Raw genomic sequence first — 18,678 nt, 5'->3', positions numbered from 1 at the left:
TTTGAACAAAACCGTGATAATATTGATAATCGTGATAACTTTGGTCACTATAATCGTGATATGAAATTTTCATACCGTCCCATCCCTAATATCTATCTTAGTGCAAATAGCCGCTGCCTAATAATAAATGTTTATTACGCAGCAAATCATCATATTGGAATGATTTCTGAAGGATCACGTGACACTGAAGAGTGGAGTAATGATGCTAAAAAAATTCAGCTTTGACATCAGGAATAAATTACATTTAAAAAAAATGCTCAAATAGAAAATTATTTTAAATAGTAACAAAGTATTTTTCATCAAATAAATGTTCATAAGAGACAAAACAATCTTCTGAACTCTAGTGTACATTTATGTATTCATAAATTCTAACCTAAAATCAAACCAAATGATGAATGAAATTTTTTTCTTCTTCTACTTCACAGTGTTGAGCAGAATTCTCTACCAGTTTGGGGAGAAAAGTGAAGAGTTTGGTTCCAAAACGCAATAAATCCATTTTGATTAATTTGAGTAAAAATGTGTTTTCTTTACCAAGAAAGTGGAAAGATGAAAACCACTATTTTCTGTTTCAAACTTTCACATAGCATTTGTAGGTCATAATAACAAAACAAATTAAAATCCAGGTTTTGATTTTCAAAGATTTATTATAAAAACTGATTATTTTTTCCCCCAAAATGCAATAAATCCATTAAAAAAAAAAATCAAAATGCAATTAATCCATTGAATCAATATACAAGTTTTTTTTATTTATTGAAACTGTTGAAAATACACAACAACGTAAGTTTATTAGTATAATATTTTTATTAAGAACTGTAAAGAAGATTGAAAACATTTTTCCTCCTCCCGAGTGCCTCATCTTCTTAATCTCCTCACGTAAATGATTCGATTTCGATGCCTTACGTTTCTTACCCACCGCAGAAACAACCACGAGTCATCAATGCCGTCAAAATTATTCTTTTTTTTTGTTTGTTTGTAGATCGAAAAGTACAAAATAGATAAGAAAAACTAGGAAGCCGGGTGTATTTAAGGCGCTGCCGTTACTGTTTACATTGCGTGGAATGGTGCGTTGTGATTGGTTGAGAGCGGATATATCACATTCTGCAGAGAAGGGAGACTGGCGTTTGTCGCGGTTTGGAAAGAAAGGGAGAAAACATGACAGAATAACACGGCGGATATCGCATTTTACTTAAAATTAAACATTGACTTTTCAATACCAACCAGATACAATACTGATTTTTGCAGTAACTAATTTTTTTTTTAAAAATGGCGTTTATCGCGTTTTGGAACCAAACTCTTCAAGTGCACAAATTCTATCAAATTAGGCCTTCTTGTTTTATGGTACTTTCTAGACAAGTAAGAAAATCAATTAAGTTTGGAACAACATGAGGTTGAGTAAATTATGAGAGAATTAAACATTTTTGGGTGAACTCTCTCTTAATAAATGAACATGCAGGAGGTGAGGGGTGTGTAAACCGGAGTTTTGTGTGGCCACTAGGGGTGGGGAAAAAAAATCAATTCTTAGATGCATCGCAATGCGGACGATTCTGAATCGATTCACAAATGTCAAAAATCGATTTTCTAAAAACAAATATATTTTCTAATAACGTAATATTGACGGAACGTAAAAGGCGGAACTCTGAAGCGCGGAAGTCCAGCGCCCGGACAGTCTGTGGCGTGCACATAACAGATGCATGATGGCTGAGCGCGAAATCCGAACGGCACCCCTCTGAGTTAAAATCTAACGTATGGAAAATTGGCATAATTTCATTGTGGCCCATTTTGTATTTTTGTATGAGAGCTGCTTTCTTTATTGTTAAGTTTTCACATCAATATGCTGTAAAAAGATCTGTTATACGTACTTTATACGTAGGTTTACTGTACAGCCCTCCACAGTCACAGTGTGTATCAGTGCAATGCCAGTCACAAAAAGTTACATTTTGACTGTGCTCTCTACAGATTCTCATATACTTTTTTTTGTATAAGCTGTTTTTGATTGTGGTATACAGCAACAATTTCAAGTCATAAGTCTTAGATTCTTTATTATTTATTAGGTAGCTTTGTATATCATAAATTATTCAAAATATGCGCAAGTCCACAAGCATTATTTTTGTATGAGAGCTGCTGGTACATAATTCTATATTTTTGTATGAAAGCTGTTTGTGATTTTATTCTTGTGATTCTATTTTTTTGTTGTTTTTTTTGTCTGAAGGATTATATTGCTCAATAGCACATAACAGGAGGATGTTGGTTATAAGTCTATTATTGTATGTTAGAGATTCAGAATATGCTGTTATGATATTGTATCGTGAGGTGCCTAGCGATTCCCACCCCTAGTGGCCACAGATTCATTTCAGGCCTACTGATGAGTTAAAGCGCTCAGAACCTGCACCTACCTCTTTCTTCTTCTTGGCCACTTTCCCTCCGCTGGAGTCTTTACGGCTTTCTTCCAGAGCCATCTGGAGCCGCAGGTCATCCCCACGACGCATCCTCTCCTCCTGAACAACCACAAACACAGACACACAAAAGAATACGTTATAGCACACGAATTATGGAGCGCATGCCGTCTGCTGAATCACAGCGTGAACCTGCTGCCCTGTTGTTGTGATTCATCATGATTCAGCATCAAAAATCAGTTTCTTAAGCATGTAAAAATTTAAAGATTATACAATTACACACTGAAACCAAAACTCAATTGTGTTAGAAAACCAAGAGACACACCCGGTACTTTGTTTCCTCATCGGGTTGCTTTCAAAGGACAGAGGAGACAGGAAGGAAGTGAGAAATGTAAAGTATGTTAGTGGGAAGCAACTGAAGATAGGCTGTAATCTAGTCCCTATGCTAATTTGGTGGCAGTAAATAACTTTGCATTTGGTTAGTCAAATTCAAGATGAATTAAACCTTCCAAGCGGAAGGAGACCAAGAACAGATCTGCTGTAGGGTTCGACTGATATAAATCAACACCAATATAATAACTTTTTTTGGCTGATAACCGATATTATACAATTATAAAACTTAAAAATAACAACAGCTGCAATGAGACTTCAAATAAATGGCAATAGGCTCTTATGTAGAAGATGGGAATTCTTTTACTAAAGTAGTCATATTGTGTCTGGTAATGTACAGTCTTTGGAATTTCACTTTGAATTTTTGATTTTTTTTTTATTGCAAATCAAATCACTAAAAACTATCAGAAATTCATAAGGTGATCAATCAAGGCTGCTGTGGTTTAGTGCTGCTAAAGGTTGGGTTAACTGAAAATATCAAACATGTTTATTGGTGATCGTTTTTGCATATTTTAGAGTAATATGGAGCATGATGTTACAGAATGATTTATGCAGAAGGCAAATACAACAGAGAAAGGACATTGTTTACACAGCAGAAAAGTTAGAGATGAGTGATGCTCTTTCAACATTTTAATAGAAGCCTCATTATATCAACGGTTAAAACGCTACGGTTCCCTTCACCTCATAATGATCACAAATCTGGGACATCTGACTGTCTCATTCAATTATGTCAATTTATGAAATGACCCCTATTTGTAGTTTGCCTGACAGGGAAGAAGCTCACAGAATGAATTACCCTTTATCGACACCCGACTAGCTATATGCTAACAGGTACAGTGAGGTTTAAGCGGGCCAGTAGTGCTACACAGAAATGAGACGAGCCCCCCCTCACCAGTTCCAACATGCCCGTTTTCCATTTGGAAATTTATCCCAGATGTCCAAACACACACAGAATTCCTTCACATTATTCCTTGAGCAGCTGATACGAGTCCCAAGCATAATCAGAGCTTCCTGGAAAATTACATTTCCTAAAGTATCAGCTGCCCCACTTCATCACTTTTATAAGACGTGCAAGATGTGGTTTTAAATCAGTAAGACAATTGTGTGGTTGCATGGCTTCCACACTAATATGCACGTTTCCTAAACAATATCTTGCTGGACTGGCCCGAACTTGCAAAAAAAGGACAACTGGGCGGATGTGTGTAACTTGCAATTGGGAAGAAAGACGGCCATATTTCCCATTTCTTGATGCTGCACACTTAGATTTGAAATGCAAGTGTAGTGAAAGCGGCTTTCATGTTATGCAAAAATCCCAGAAATAAGAGTTATCACCATTGCCTAATAATACAGTGACCTGGTTAGTGTGTGTAAATGGTACAGATGCCTGGGAGGCACAGTAAGGTAAATATGTATCTGATAAGACAACATACAAATTATTATGGTGACAAATACTGGCCTAAACATAAAAATCACACTGCCAATTCAAACTCCTGTGTCACAAATACTTTTCCACATTTGATGCAGTAAATGACTATTTGATTATGTTCACAGTGTGGCGAGACCTTTGCTAATGGTAAACCATTAGAGACAGCCATTCTCTGAAATTGCGTGCTGCTTGTCTGGGTGGTGAAAATACGGTTTTAACGGTGTAGTGTTGTTCATAAATATTGAAGCAAATTAAAATCAAGGAATGAAAATAACCAGAATCAATAACTGAAGTTATTTCGAGTTCATAGGGATGCACAGTTTTATTTTAAAATCTATTTTCTAAATCTTTAAAGAGCATATTGCAGGTAAAAAAAAAATCTAAATTAATATATAATCTTGTATGAAAATACCATATGAAAAGTTAATGCAGGACATAAAATGTTTTAAAACGACATAAGGGCACTAATTTAGTAGATAAAGTGAGCGTTTCTTGGACTGCTCGTAAAAATGGCTTTTTTTCCTCAACATCGCGTCATTTTACGTCACGTCAGAGAGCCTCAGCCTCGGCTCAGTGCAGAGTAGGCTGGTATTCAGTGAGAGCGGCCGTGAGTCAGTGTGTTTTCGGTAGTTTTTGTATTTCAATTTATCATCGTCATGGTAAATTATTGTGTTTGTGGAGGTTGCAAAAACTCCGGCCTGTCAGGACATCGAGTCCACAGGTTTCCATAACAAGAAAAAGGACGGTGCTGTATATCTTTCGTGCCTGGTGCGGTTTGTGCAGGTGAAGAGACGGGATTTCTCTTCCGCATCGGCTTCAAGAAATGCGGTCGTGTGTAGCGTTCACTTCAGATCGGAGGATTATCATCCCGGCGATATGATGGAGTTCAACATGGGATGCCGAACCAAGAATATTGATCGCCTTATACTGTACCAATGGCATCAAATAGTGTGATAGAGGCAACTTGTAATTGAAAAACTAAATTATTAGGTTGTTTAAATATTCAAATCTTTAATTTTCTGTTTATGTTATAACCCAGGTGAAAAATATGTATTAAAAATGTACTTGAGTATGTTTTTTGGACAATACAAATATACTCAAGTATAGATTTTATACATTTAATAGTATATATCTACCCTAAACATGCTCATGTCTGCTGTCCTGATATACGATGGTAATAATCTGTACAATATTGTGTATATCGTTAGCGAACATGTATATCTATAAGCTAACACCGGTCTCTCTCACCAAGACACCTGCCCTGTTCTCCACTGGTTCTCCTCACTCCACAACTCAATTGGTCTCTGACCGTTCTGTCGAACATTAATCCTGGCCTGTCCTGCTCTCTCGGCAGCATAGCAGGCTCATAACTGTATGGCTGTGGTCCGTCATACGAGTAAGTATTTCCTCAGCGTCCGAAATGTCATTGCGATCCATTGTTTTCCTGTTGTTTGAATCGACCGCTCTCCCGCCCGTTACGTCACGCCCACCACGCCCATTTTCAGGCGCGGAAGTAAAATTCTCACAAAAACGACTCCAGAAGCTTCTGTAGCGTATTTATAAGTATATTTTAAAGAAAATATAGTTCCTAAATTATTTTTCTATACATTGACTCGTTGGGTCCTCTAACCTGCAATATGCCCTTTAAACTTGTAAATGTATTCCGTGAATAGGCCTCACGCCATGTCCAAAGCAGGTGCAGCTCAATAGAGTGCTTCAGGGATGATGTATTTTTGGAGGCCAAAACTCAGAAACAAGTTACCATTTTGACACTCCTGGTTCCATCTTCTTGAGGTCAATAGGGTTTTTTGAATAGGTTTTTGGTTAAATGTCTGAAATAGGGTCAGTGGTTAACCCAAGCTCAAGATATTTTCACGTTTTATTCTATGACATAAAAAGGCAGTTGTGAAAAAGTGGCTAAACAGGACTACAGAGGTTGTCAGGGACATTAAATACCACAACAGGTAGAGTCATCTACTCACTAGACCGCTTTTGTTTATAATTGTGCTCTTGTAAAAATACTTAACTAATTGAGGGAACCCAGGGTGTTGTTAACTTTCAGGTTGGCCTACAAAAATATGAAATCACTGCAGCATATATAAGCCATAAAAGCTCTAAAAATGTAAAACATAAAAATGTACCTCTGAGCTTCAAGGTAGACCCGCCGAACAAGTTATAGAAGGCTTTTCAATCCACAAATCACCAACATTCACCATGCATTTAATGTAGCAACGCTAACTGGAACCATGGTATTGTGGCAGAAAAAGCGTAATATTTTTGCATTTTTCATTTCAGGGTTCGTACAACGTTGAGTGTGAAATTCAAGCCCTTTTCCAGCACTTCAAAGTAATGGTACATCAATTCTATGATTAAAAATCCCCCCAGCGCTACCAAATCAGGTGCTGGTGCCACCATCTGTAGAACTTAGTGGCTACTGCTCTGAAATGTCAGTCTGGAGCCCTGTAACGTGATGTACTGCACCTGCTCGGCAGCCTCTCGACTCATGGCAAGAGCCAATTGCAACTGTAGCTCCTCTTCTCCACTCGTCTGAGGCCTGGCTTGCTCCAACTCTGAAGATGCATTGGGAGATGTGGCTGAAACAAACAAAATACACATACAATCCCATTATCATTCAAGCAATGCACTGCTACCACACCCGGTTGGGTCTATGAGAAAGTTGTCAGGCCAGAATAAAGAAGCCAAACTTCCATCTGCATGCTGGGCAAGTCACAACAGCCTGCATATTATAAGCTTGTTGCTAAAGCAGTGGACGAGAGTACTTCCTCCTACACTGATTGGATTAGGGCAAGCCATGTGCTTATGAAACAAGCATCTCAGAAGCACATATGAAGCAGTCACAGGCCATTGAAGAGCCAAACACCTTAAAGTACAGGTCAGAAGGCTAGAATTAACCCTACGTTCAAAGCAACCACAACTGCTCAAACTGTAAAGCGCATGGCACATCTGACAAAAAGAGCTTTGCATTTGTGATAAGGCTCTGATGTTTTAAGTCTCCATCGGTCTTATTGCAAGCAGTATCAATCAATAGACTGCTCGTCTGTGATCCATAATATCTTTGACAGCCATTAGGCCTAGTCTTGATGTATCGCTTCAGTAACGATCAGAAAAACTGGACTTGGAGATTCTCAGTGCCTCAGCCTTTAGAAACACAAGCTTCCCGGTTTCTAACCCTCGAGGGAATGGAAATTACGACCAAAGGGCTTGAGATTCTGTGGGAAAAGCAGTGAAGGCGAATAGGGGAAATGAGCGTGGTGTTTTGGTGAGATCACAGATGACATCACAAGTGCTTCCAGTCCTCACCACACCAACCTTATTGGGCTAAAGTGGAAACATGACTCATTATGCAAACTGCGTGGTTCAGCGTCAATTTCTTAGAATCATAACTTAAGCAACAAGAATTATTTTTCATTCATAGACTGACTGAGAAAGATGTTTGGTTATTGGCATAGAGCGTCTACTTTTTTTTAAAGCTTATTCTGACCAATAACCACTCATTTAAACAGTAAGAGGCTGACTGACTGACATGTAAAGCACCCAATCAGATTAGAGCTTGCTGTTTTTGTGCAACCAGACAGTCAGTTAACAGACTGTCAGTGTCTGAGTAAACAGGATTGGCTCACCATTTTACTCATAACTATGGTTGTGTTCATCAGATCTGACATCTGACATTAAAGCTATGTACTACCAAATTGCAGTTGTTCTTATTTGAAACACAGCTGGATGTTTGACTGATAGTACTATAGGTTTTTATTTAAAAAAAAAAAAAAAAATCAAAATGTGGCCAAGATTCTGATAAAAGGCAATAAATGTTGTCACATTGTATGACAGATTAATTTAATAATTTTACTGATTAATTTAAGCACAAAAAAAGACCAATGTTTTTGGAGTTTGAAGACATGAGCAAAGTTTGGCTGCATTATGTTATTGTTGGCTGACGTAAATTATCCAGAATCTATTTAAAACAAGATCAAAACCTTTGCTAAAGGAATATCTCACAAACAGTTTTACCAATAGGGGTGTGACGATACATTGTTATATTTAGATATCGCAATATGAAAATGTGACGATATGCATTGATGTAAACGATATGATTCGCGATAGAGAGTTGTTTTATCCAAGGCTATAAAATTCACATAATTTTATAGCCTTGAAAAAAACTATGTAAAAAATCCATTTAAAGTCTAATCCTCTAAAACTTAAAAGATCCAAAAAAATGTCAAAGGCATTGTAAAATAATCAATCGAGTGGTCTAATCCAAATCCAAGTCTTCTGAAGAGACATGATAGCATTATATGATGAACAGATTTACAGCGACGCGCATACTGTAGTAAACCCGGATGTTCAAATGCTTGCTTGCCGTGCGAAAACAACATGAAAGTGAGTAAAATGCAGAATAATTTTTTTGGGGGGGATGAACTAATCATTTACAGTTTGGAAATAGGTAGTCATTTTGACACGCTTTCTTGCGATTAAATCTGGATGCTTGTTTTGACATCTGAAAATGACTTCATGTGAATAGGTTTCTAAATTAGAAACTAGAGAGGATTTTCTAAAGGTTTTCCGTCAGCGGTTTTATAAGCAGTAGTCACATTACATCACTTGACTAAAACAGTAATAACACTTGTTAACAGCATGCAAGTTATTACTAAATGAAATGGACAAACTTTTTTCCACAATTTTATTAGAAATTTTATAAATAAATGACCATAACTATAATTTCAGATTATTTAACAGATCACCTTCATATCCAAACAACCTTTAGCCTTTATGTTTATTTAAATGGTCCTATGGTATGACAAATTAATAAACAAACATTAAAGTAGTCTGAGTTAATATGAAAACTGCATGGACAATGCCGTTTAAAGTCATTTTAGATTAAGTTTTTTATATCACACTGCAGGACTAACACAACTTTTAAGAAGATTGTAAAACTGCAAAGGATTTTGTGAGTACCACCAAAAAACACAATAATTGTATTTTCATTTTGTATTAACATTTTTAGGGTAATATGTAAATGCATGACCAGTAATTTTGGAAAGTACACTCCAATTAAGTACTACCCACATATTTGGATAGTATTTCTATCCATATTAGGCTATTCATTTTTGATAGGTTATTTTGTTCAGGATCACATGCCAATGTTGATATTGTACTTCTGGTTGAAACTGCTAAAAACAATATCCAAATTTTATTGTCAAAATATTATTTGCTGTCCAGACAAATCATAAAAATACATGCTAAAAATATTAAGTCTTTATCTTTGTCATTGTATGCATTTAATTTCACGCATCAAGCTGTCATATTTGAGCTTCTTGGTCTCCATTTATGTGCACTGATCAATGTTTATATACAAATAAAAGCACATATTAAATCTGTTGATCATATAAAAGTGACCGTGTCGCTTTTGAAAATTCGGCTTAACCGTTTATTCATATTGATTACTTTTCTACTTTCTAAATGCTAGAAAATAATATCCAAAAGCTTCTGTCGTACAACACTGAATTAATTTAACATTTTACCAAAAGCACCCATGTTCTGATTTTCTTCAGTCTGTTGAAGTGTGAATTAGATTTGACCAAGAGCCCATTTACACTTTCTAGAGAAACAATACAAGGAAACTAGCACTGGAATGCAAAACACTCCTGCCAACATATCAGCTTTTCTTCTAATTTTCACTTTTTTAACGAGTCAGCTGTTTACAGACTCTTTTGTGCTATGAAGCTCCCCACACACTCTTTATTTTCAACTACATTCTGCTTAATCCAACACACTTAAATGCAACTGAAGACAAAGGACACACAACGAGAAGGTCACAAAACTTAACCATATGTTTAGATTTCTAACTTTACAACATGTGGGTCATTAAAATACACTGGCTGACTACTCTCAAGAAGATTATCAAATCCTGTATAAAAAGGGGTTGGGGGTAGTAAGGAAAAAGGGAGAGAGACAGCTTCCTCCCTGAAGCACAGGGCAGAGCAAAAGACCTCTGGGAATTGAGGAATTCTGTCTTCCTGTAACAAGCTCAGGGAAAGGGGTGGGACATGAACGGCACGCAGCTGTCCGGGGCAGACGTACAGCCACTCAGTGCTGCAGGGAGGCACAACAGAGGATGTATCTCCTGCAGGGTAACAGCAGACTAGCAGTTTCCTGGTCTGCAGTGTAAAGAATTTGCCCCATGTGGTCAAAGCTCCAGGTGTGCAGAGTTTCTCAAAATGAATTCAACAAAGTTGACTCCTTTACAACAGCACCAGCCCAGATTTAGTTGTTGCCATTAACAGCAACAACTCAGACATATAAAGGGAAAAGATCAGCAGGATGCCAACCTATTACTGTCAGTAAAGGGCTTAATATGGTCCTCAAGAATAATGCATCCTGTAGCATTTAAAAAAGCTTTAGTTCCACAGTTACAGCGATTTTAAAACCCTGGAAGCGAATGAGACCGGACGCCTCAAATACTATCAAGTTACAATGGCCTAGCCCACTCTTACATTAAGAATAAGATGAATACATGTCATTGCAAGTATTAAGAATTATTCATTGGCTCTCTAGGACTCCAGAAGGTTACTGTTTGTAATGCTTGATCAAAAGCTGCAATGTTTGCTATTACTTTGTGCAGGTTGAGTACCCATCAAATGTTCTTTCAGCCAATACCATAGGTTTGGGGTTCTAGAGGGACCTCAACAAGAACACTGAAGGTAAGTCACAATTTGCATATGTATGGAAAATTCTTGTAATCTCTATTTGTAGTACAAATAGAGTGATAGAGCTGCAAGATTAATCATTAAAGGGGTCATATAATGCCATTTTTGTACAAGTTAATATGAATGTTTAGGCTCTAAATGAAAACTTTGTAATATACTTTTATTAAAAATTCTCATTAGTATTTTAAGAAAACACTCATTTTACCTGGTCAAAAACAGCTCTGTTTTCAGCACGCCGTTTCAGTACATATGCCTTTAAATGATAATGACTCCGCCCCTCTGTTCTGCGGGCGTTTTGACACAACGCACGTGGAGTGTTGCCTTGACAATGGCAGCGGGAGTCTCTGAGGACACATCTGTGCAACCGTATCAATTTGAACCGGAGTCGGACCCAGAACAAGATGACGGCCCGAAGGAGTTCGACAATTAAGGCTTGAACAGGACGTTTCTGAATGGTTGGTTAACGTAATGTCACTTTGATCTATTTTTGTATGCACTGGCAGGGTAGAGAAGTGAGATACGAACGCTATGTGTGTTTACTGATGTATACGTTAGTTCATTGACAGATTGACGTAACAAATGGTCATGAAAAACTTTTTCCCGCGATTTGCAAAGATTAATATAAAGGTTAATAAAACTTCTCACTTCTTCTGAAGGTGCAGAGGGAACATAAATAGTTGCTACCGATTCTTTTTTCAGGAGCAGCTTCTTAGCAAAACCAGCTTTATACTGACCCTCGTTTATAAAATGATTTGCGCAAACATGAAAGCGTTGACGTTGCTCGTGGGGAATATTCCCTTCGAAAACAAACTCAGCCACTGCGTCTTCAGCGGTTCGGATTTAGGAACATTAAAATGACTGCTGTGTTCATTATTACACCCAAGAACAGAACACCACAATCGCTTAGACGCTATTCTGCTCCAGCGTATCAACAATGACGGACTATGATGACAGCTCGCTCAGGGCGGGTCTGTGTTGAAACACTGCTGTCAATCAACAATCGTGGGAGGGGCGTCCGACCCTGTGACGTCACACGGTCGAACGGGCTCGATTTGAGGCAGGGGAAAACATATGGAGATTAAAACAAAAACACTGGATGGATTTTTATCATTATATGATGGTTGTGTACAGGCACTGCCAACACACATTTTAGTACAATCAACTTGTAAAAGTGCATGTACCATTATATGACCCCTTTAAAAGATCACAATCTCGATCAAGGGATTTTTTTCGAGGATATGGGTTTACATTGTAGTTTATGCGCATGTCTTATCGAATGGGGGGGGGGGAAATGTATCCGCCTCTGTGCATACATTTTTTATGCGCTTTTTTAGAATCTATGCGCATCTTGGCGTTTCCATCCTGCGTCTTTTTATGTGACATCCCAAAATTTGCATAAATGTATGTGGATGGAAACATGGCTAGTGACTCATTCTTTCAAAAGATTAGTTTAAAAACACTAATTCATCCAGTAATTAAACAAGTGGTCTTTATGAATGACTCATAAATCATTCATTCAAACTGAATAAAGAAAAATCTAAATTGAATAATTTTTTATACAGACTGCAGCATTAACATTGTCAGAAACAGTATTAAATGACATGTTATCGTTTAGTTGTCTATTCAGAATCATGATTCTCAATTGATCCAGAATCATCCAGCTCTATAGTGTGAGCAGTGTTCTCACTGATAGTGCACTTCAAATACTTATTTATTAATATTTATACATTTTATTTAAATATTTGGCAAAATATCTGGCTTGATCAGATCAAACTGTTTACAGACTTTTTACCATATTTAAAACCATTTTACCCCACAGCTAGCACCAACAAATGTTTGGATTCCATGCCTGGTAAGTTAACAAACCAAAGAAACTTACATCCATGATATGATGCAGGTGAACCCTCAGACTTGCCGTACTCTTCCGAGTAGCTGGTGGAGAGGTTGGGCTGGCTGGAGCCACGGCCGAAGCCGATCTGATTGTTGCTGCCCACACTGGTGGCGACCTGTGCCATGCGCTCCTTAGTCTTCAGGGCCTGAGAGCGCTCACCCTTCAGACGGTCATCATCCTTTAGTAGCACCACCAGCTGCTTGGACTTTTCTCTGACGTTGATGCCCTGGTCTTTGCCGTCCCGATCGATATACTGGAAATCTTTCAGCGTCTGTATGGCAAAGATGTTCTCTTTGCACTGCAGGGCCACTCGCTCAGAGCCCGTTTTGATTAGGTAGTCCAGCAGAGTCAGGGCCTTGTACACATGCCGCCAGTTCTTTCCATGGTCGTTCAGCCTCTTCCAAATCATGCTCATAATCTCTGAAAAGGCCACCACATTGTAAGTGAGGTCGGCGATCTCTGACATCAGAGAACTGGAGGGGCCCCACGGGTCATTGGAAGTCGCTTCCCTGACCTTCTTCTCTGGCTCTGAATAGTTATTAACCACATTTTTCATTTGTCTCCGAATAGTTGAGCTTGGCATTGTGGCGTGTAGTGTCAAAAATAATTGAAAATAAAAAATAAGTCCTTTGTGCAATTATTCGAACACGTTATCCGTTTGAACAGTTTCTCTGTGTTACTCTGTGCCTGTTAAAACCATTTCCACACAGAGAAGGAAGCCAGCTCGATGAATTCCTCCATTACCTGAAACACAAAACCAAAAATGTCAGACAGAAATAGAAAAGGTTCAAACGAGAAGCTAGAAATAATAGTAGACTACTACATAAAATCTAGTGTGCATAAAAACAGTTAAGGCAATTATCAAAGAAAAGACAGTGATCATGTTGATAAGCGTTACATGAACATACAGAAGTTTAATGGTCCATTCCTGAACTGTAGTTTGCAGCTCTTCCTGTTGATACCACAGTTCAGATAAAGAGAAATAGATCACAGCTGTTCCATTTTCAAACTAAGCACAAGTAGAAGTCTACCACCCAGGTATGTGTGGGGTAAAACATAACCGTGTACACACAGAAGGGCGGCTTAGTGTGTGAAGTGCTTCTATTACTCATCTTTACGGTAACACAACACTCACTTATGTGGGAAGACATCTTATTTCCCAAAAGTAATTGCACCATACTTTGCTCTCCGTTACAGTACGGCATGTAAAACCAATCCATGTTCTGGAGCTCAAACGCATCAGTCAATTCTGCTAGCATCAAAGCCATTCTAAATATAAGTTTCCTGTCCTGAGCACACCGGGATGCTTCATTGCCAACAAAACATCTCAACCTATCCCATAAATTCATTAAAAGCCACTGAAATGTGACTCCTGCTCTCCCACGGAGGAGCCAATAGAGCGCTGCCTTGCGAGCAACCCCCACTGCCTCTCCCCCCAGCCCGCATACACATGAATACAGCCACAGCCTAATGAAACATCTGCTGCTTTAATGACCAATTCAGACCCAGCACATCAGAGGAAGAGAGGGGCAACTGTATCACTACCGGAACAAAGCTCCAGTGGCTCTCACTGTGACGGGGGCCCAGGAAGCCAGTACACAGGCCCGGGTCTGTGTGCGGATCCAAGGCAAGTGGTGGCCTCCTCCATACTAAAAGAACAGGTCTGGCAATGTCCCGCCAATATCAAGGAGTCTCAGTGATCAGTGTTGAAGCAGAGCCAAAGACCCAGCATAGCAAGTCCTGTTAGCAGCACAGAGCATGTTTACATGCACACCAATCTGCTGATAACTACCAAAAATCAGTTTATTGAAATAACCATATTTACCAATTTACATGCAAATTAAACAATAACCTGGCAATGCAAATAAACCACATTTTCAAGAAAAAAAAACCTAGGTTATTCCCCGGTGGTGGTCTAAACGTAAGCATCCATGTATTTCACTCAAAGCATTCCATTTATTATGCCAGTTGATGTTAAAGGGTTAGTTCACCCAAAAATGAAAATTGTATCATCAATCACTCACCATCATGTCTTTACAAACCCCAAAGACCTTAGTTCATCTTCAGAACAAGAATTAAGATATTTTTGATGAAATCCAAAGTTTCTACTACAACTATACCACTTGTCCTTCAGCTGCACAAGATGAGAACACATTTTTATATTTCTAAGGACAAGAAAAATGTATAGTTTGGCTATAAGGATGCGCTGAAATCTCCCTTATAAGAACGGTTTCCTGTCACATATCATACATGCACACTTCAATAAGCTGCATGCCAGGCGAAATCGGGGTAATGGGCAAAAAACTAGCTGCTTCGATTGGTTTATGGCCTTGCGCTGATAAAAGAAAACGGTTTAAAGCGGTTACATGACCACACACGATGTCAGCTTAAGCATAATCGGTTTAAGAACGTGCATGTAAACGCACTCAACATCCCTCTCTTTTCTACTAATGAATTTAGGATACTTTGAAAATTTTGAAATACATAAATGCTTCTTTAAAAAAATTGAGACAAGAGTGCCAAAGAACCTGATCTGCATCTACAATATTCAGTTTTGACAACACTCCTCTCACACACTACATGGAAATGCTGCTATGAACATATTTTGAGGAATCACAGCAGTGTTTGGTCAACACCAGATCGCAACAGAGCTTCCTTATTCTGCAAAGTGCGAACTGTTGAAAACTTCCTTGAAATGACCTTCAACATTTGGTTGAACTAACAATAACATTTTCTTCTTAACAGAAAAGTGAAGAGCTGCTTTTGCGTACAAGCTAATTGAAATCCTTGCAGTTGCAGTCAACATTCTCCTCCAATTTTCAATAAATTTGGGCTGAAAACAAAGCTAATAATTTCAGTTCACTTAATACACAAGGTCGTCCGATGTGTTTTTAAAAGTTGAACTCGGTTGATGATATGCTCTCCAATTTTAGAATGAAGTGTCATGTGCGAGATGCTGCAAAAGACGTGATGTGAGCATGACAGTCAAAGACATCCTTCTAGCCTCTAACCCGTTTACATAGGAAAACACTGGAAAAGTTGTAGAAACAAGGTCTATGTAAATGGCCTCTTCCGACTACATAAATCTAATACCATCAAAAAGAAAGTCCTTATTCTGAGAACCTAAATATCTCCTTGAAAAATATATTTTCCCCTTAACAGCAAAGTAAATGTAATTTCTCTAACGCGGTTAAAAAGCATTACCATATAAAAATTAAAGACCACATTAAATGGCTTGACAAGCACAGTTTTCATTTCTGTGTTGATGTATTGCCTGTTGAAACCTGAGGTTTGGGTGAGACGTGCTTTACTTTTAAACAGCCAATAGGCTTTAATTGTCATCAATGAGTCATGAATCACTACAGCGCAGAATGAGTCTTCTATATTTTTGGTCTATTTTCCAAAAAGAGAATCAAAATGTAAAATAAGATTTCAACAATAAGCAACTGTTAATACCTAATGCAAAATTACATAAACATACAGGCGCCAAAAACCAGCACACATTACATAGGCAATATCATTTTAGCAGCGAAAAGCAACAAGCCAAAATCGCCAAAATCATGGTGACCTTGCTGCACACAGCAGTTGATGTGACCTATTCCTTCATTTGACATGCGCAGGCCATGCCGATCCATGACGGGCTGCATGACACCCATGCAGTGAACACAAATCCTGCATAAGAAACACCAAGAGCAAGATCTGCACAGCTGTGAAGGACAGCGCAACCAGGTATGACTCAATTCAAACAAAAGATAGCGTGCATGGCAAGCGCCAGCATGTCTCGCCTCTTTAGGATCCATTGTGGAAGCGCTAAGGAAGGTGGCAAAGTGAATCCAGCAGCAAGAAAAAGCAGGTGTAAAGATGTTGCAATGCACACACAAAACACTATTACATATAAACACTAACATTGAAATACACACATATCTACAATTCCTCCATCGTAGGCCTGCAGGGAAAACTGAAAAAGGTATGGTGAATTTCACATAAGCCAGAGCTTGTGAGAATGGGCGCATGAGCACTATATTCTGCTCTCCGGTAATCCAGCCGGTTCTGCCACTTCAAGTAGACTGTGTCCTATAATACTATAGAATGTCCTTGAAATTACACGTCATATATTATATATTACAATATATATTATGTTCAAGCTCTAAATCAGTTTTATTTTATTTTTAAGACATGATAATTGGTAAACTCCACTTCAGTTGCTAAATAAAGGTAGATGATCGGCTCCTTCCTCAGTTGTCCTCTAGAGACAATGTCTAATTACAGGAAGCAAAACACTAAAAGATGAAGATGCAGAAATTGATTATAGAAACAACAGACAATGATTCTCCTCAATCACGGGTGTGTCCACTAGGAGATCAGAGGGGGGAACTGTGTGAAACGTCCATGTTGTGGGGATAAAACGGTTCTGTCGGGTCACACTGTCCACAATCTTTGTTGTGTCGACTAAACAAACTGGTCAATCTACAAATCCGTCTTTACACAAACTTAAGCAAATGATTTGCGACTACACAGTAATCTCACAGATACACCTACAACAATACTGAATTAGAAACCGTAAATCTAATCAGAACAGAAAGCTATTAGTTAACGTAACAATAAAGGACTGTATAAACCCAAGTTAAGTCGTGGTAAAATATTTAAGATACCATAGCTAGAGGAATTATACTTACAGATATACGGAATGGACGAAGATTAGAGATGAATAGAAAATACGTGTTTACAACTCTATTTGAATGTATAACTATTATAGAAACACAAAATCCCACGGATACTTGTTGCCAACAGTTTAACCAAACAAGGCCGGTTACAAATGTTTTAAGTATCAAGCTAACTTTAGCACGTTAGCAAAACCAAACCCATAAAACGTTCTATTGTTGACCAAAATAAAAAATAAACCTACGCTTAAATGTCCGTGTGTGTTTAAAAAGATGTACAACAGCAACGTTAACGACTTCAGACCGTTTCCATTATTAACGTTTAATTGCTAACTAACGTTAGCAAGCTAACGTAACAGAAACCACGACGAAAGTTTCATCAACTGTGAGAACTTTTTAAAAACTAAACTATTTTATGCTGCTAATATAATGTTGTTAAAAATGTTGCAAGACTTAGCACACCTGAATTGTAGTGTTTTGATGTTTTATTTTTAGGGATAACGACTTTTTAAAAGCTATAAAGTGATTTGAAGTATTAGCCGCTTAGGCTAGCTAACTGTGGCTATGCTTTGACTAACTTGCTAGTTTAATCAAATGTCGCTCTAATTCCACTCACACCCCAAATAATACCTAGCTTTATCATAGTCCTTCACTCTCAGAAGTGAGTTTGTTTTTAAAAAAACTCCTGAATTAGTTAAACCTCAAGCCGAAGTGTGGTGCTCGGTGGAGATATCGCCGCACTGAGAGAAGCGACTAGAAAACAAAAACAATAACTTACCAAACCTCCTGTGCTGATGATGACCGGGGGTAACACCCGGCATAAGTACAGACTACTCGTATGAGAGATATAGGAACTTTATTTTCTAAGAAACGGCCGAGGTGAGCGTTAGTGTTGGTGTGTTGGGCTTGTGTGTGTGTGTGACACCCACACCGTTCAACATGGCGCTCTGAGTCTGATTGCACATTCATCCTCCTCAGGAGGGGCGAGACCAGCCAAAGGGTGTGACCAAACTCACTGGGTTTCATTCTTAAAACTGTTTATTTCCAGAAATATCACCGCCGCAAGCCTCTTCACGGCCATGAAAGTCCACCAAGACACGCATTATACGGTGTTCAGCAGAAATTAGAGCATAGGTTTCGTCATCGTGAGACTTATTCCCGAAACTGATCAAATCGGTGGAATGTGGCCCCC

The 18,678-nt window shown here is 38.3% G+C and overlaps 1 protein-coding gene across 3 annotated transcripts in view; it reads right to left on the bottom strand.

The window, feature by feature from the left end:
* Positions 1-18,430, bottom strand: part of epn2 (epsin 2) — a 30,237-nt gene extending 11,807 nt beyond the window's left edge. The window contains exons 1-4 of one of the 3 annotated variants that reach the window (XM_056261609.1): positions 18,265-18,430; positions 12,814-13,569; positions 6,691-6,803; positions 2,394-2,495 (exon numbers count right to left, since the gene is read on the bottom strand). In XM_056261609.1, the coding sequence (XP_056117584.1) occupies positions 2,394-2,495; positions 6,691-6,803; positions 12,814-13,408 (810 nt within the window). In that variant the 5' untranslated portion in view covers positions 13,409-13,569; positions 18,265-18,430. Of the gene's footprint in view, positions 1-2,393; positions 2,496-6,690; positions 6,804-12,813; positions 13,570-13,733; positions 13,758-18,264 lie in introns of those variants that run through there. The other 2 variants (XM_056261607.1, XM_056261608.1) reach the window with 2 other exon arrangements.
* Between the last annotated feature and the right edge of the window lie 248 nt (positions 18,431-18,678).

Source organism: Rhinichthys klamathensis, unplaced genomic scaffold, assembly GCF_029890125.1.
Source record: "Rhinichthys klamathensis goyatoka isolate OS25496 unplaced genomic scaffold, OSU_Roscu_1.1 h1tg000184l_1, whole genome shotgun sequence".
Taxonomy (NCBI): Eukaryota; Metazoa; Chordata; class Actinopteri; order Cypriniformes; family Leuciscidae; genus Rhinichthys; species Rhinichthys klamathensis.
This window is presented reverse-complemented; position numbering and strand designations above follow the sequence as displayed.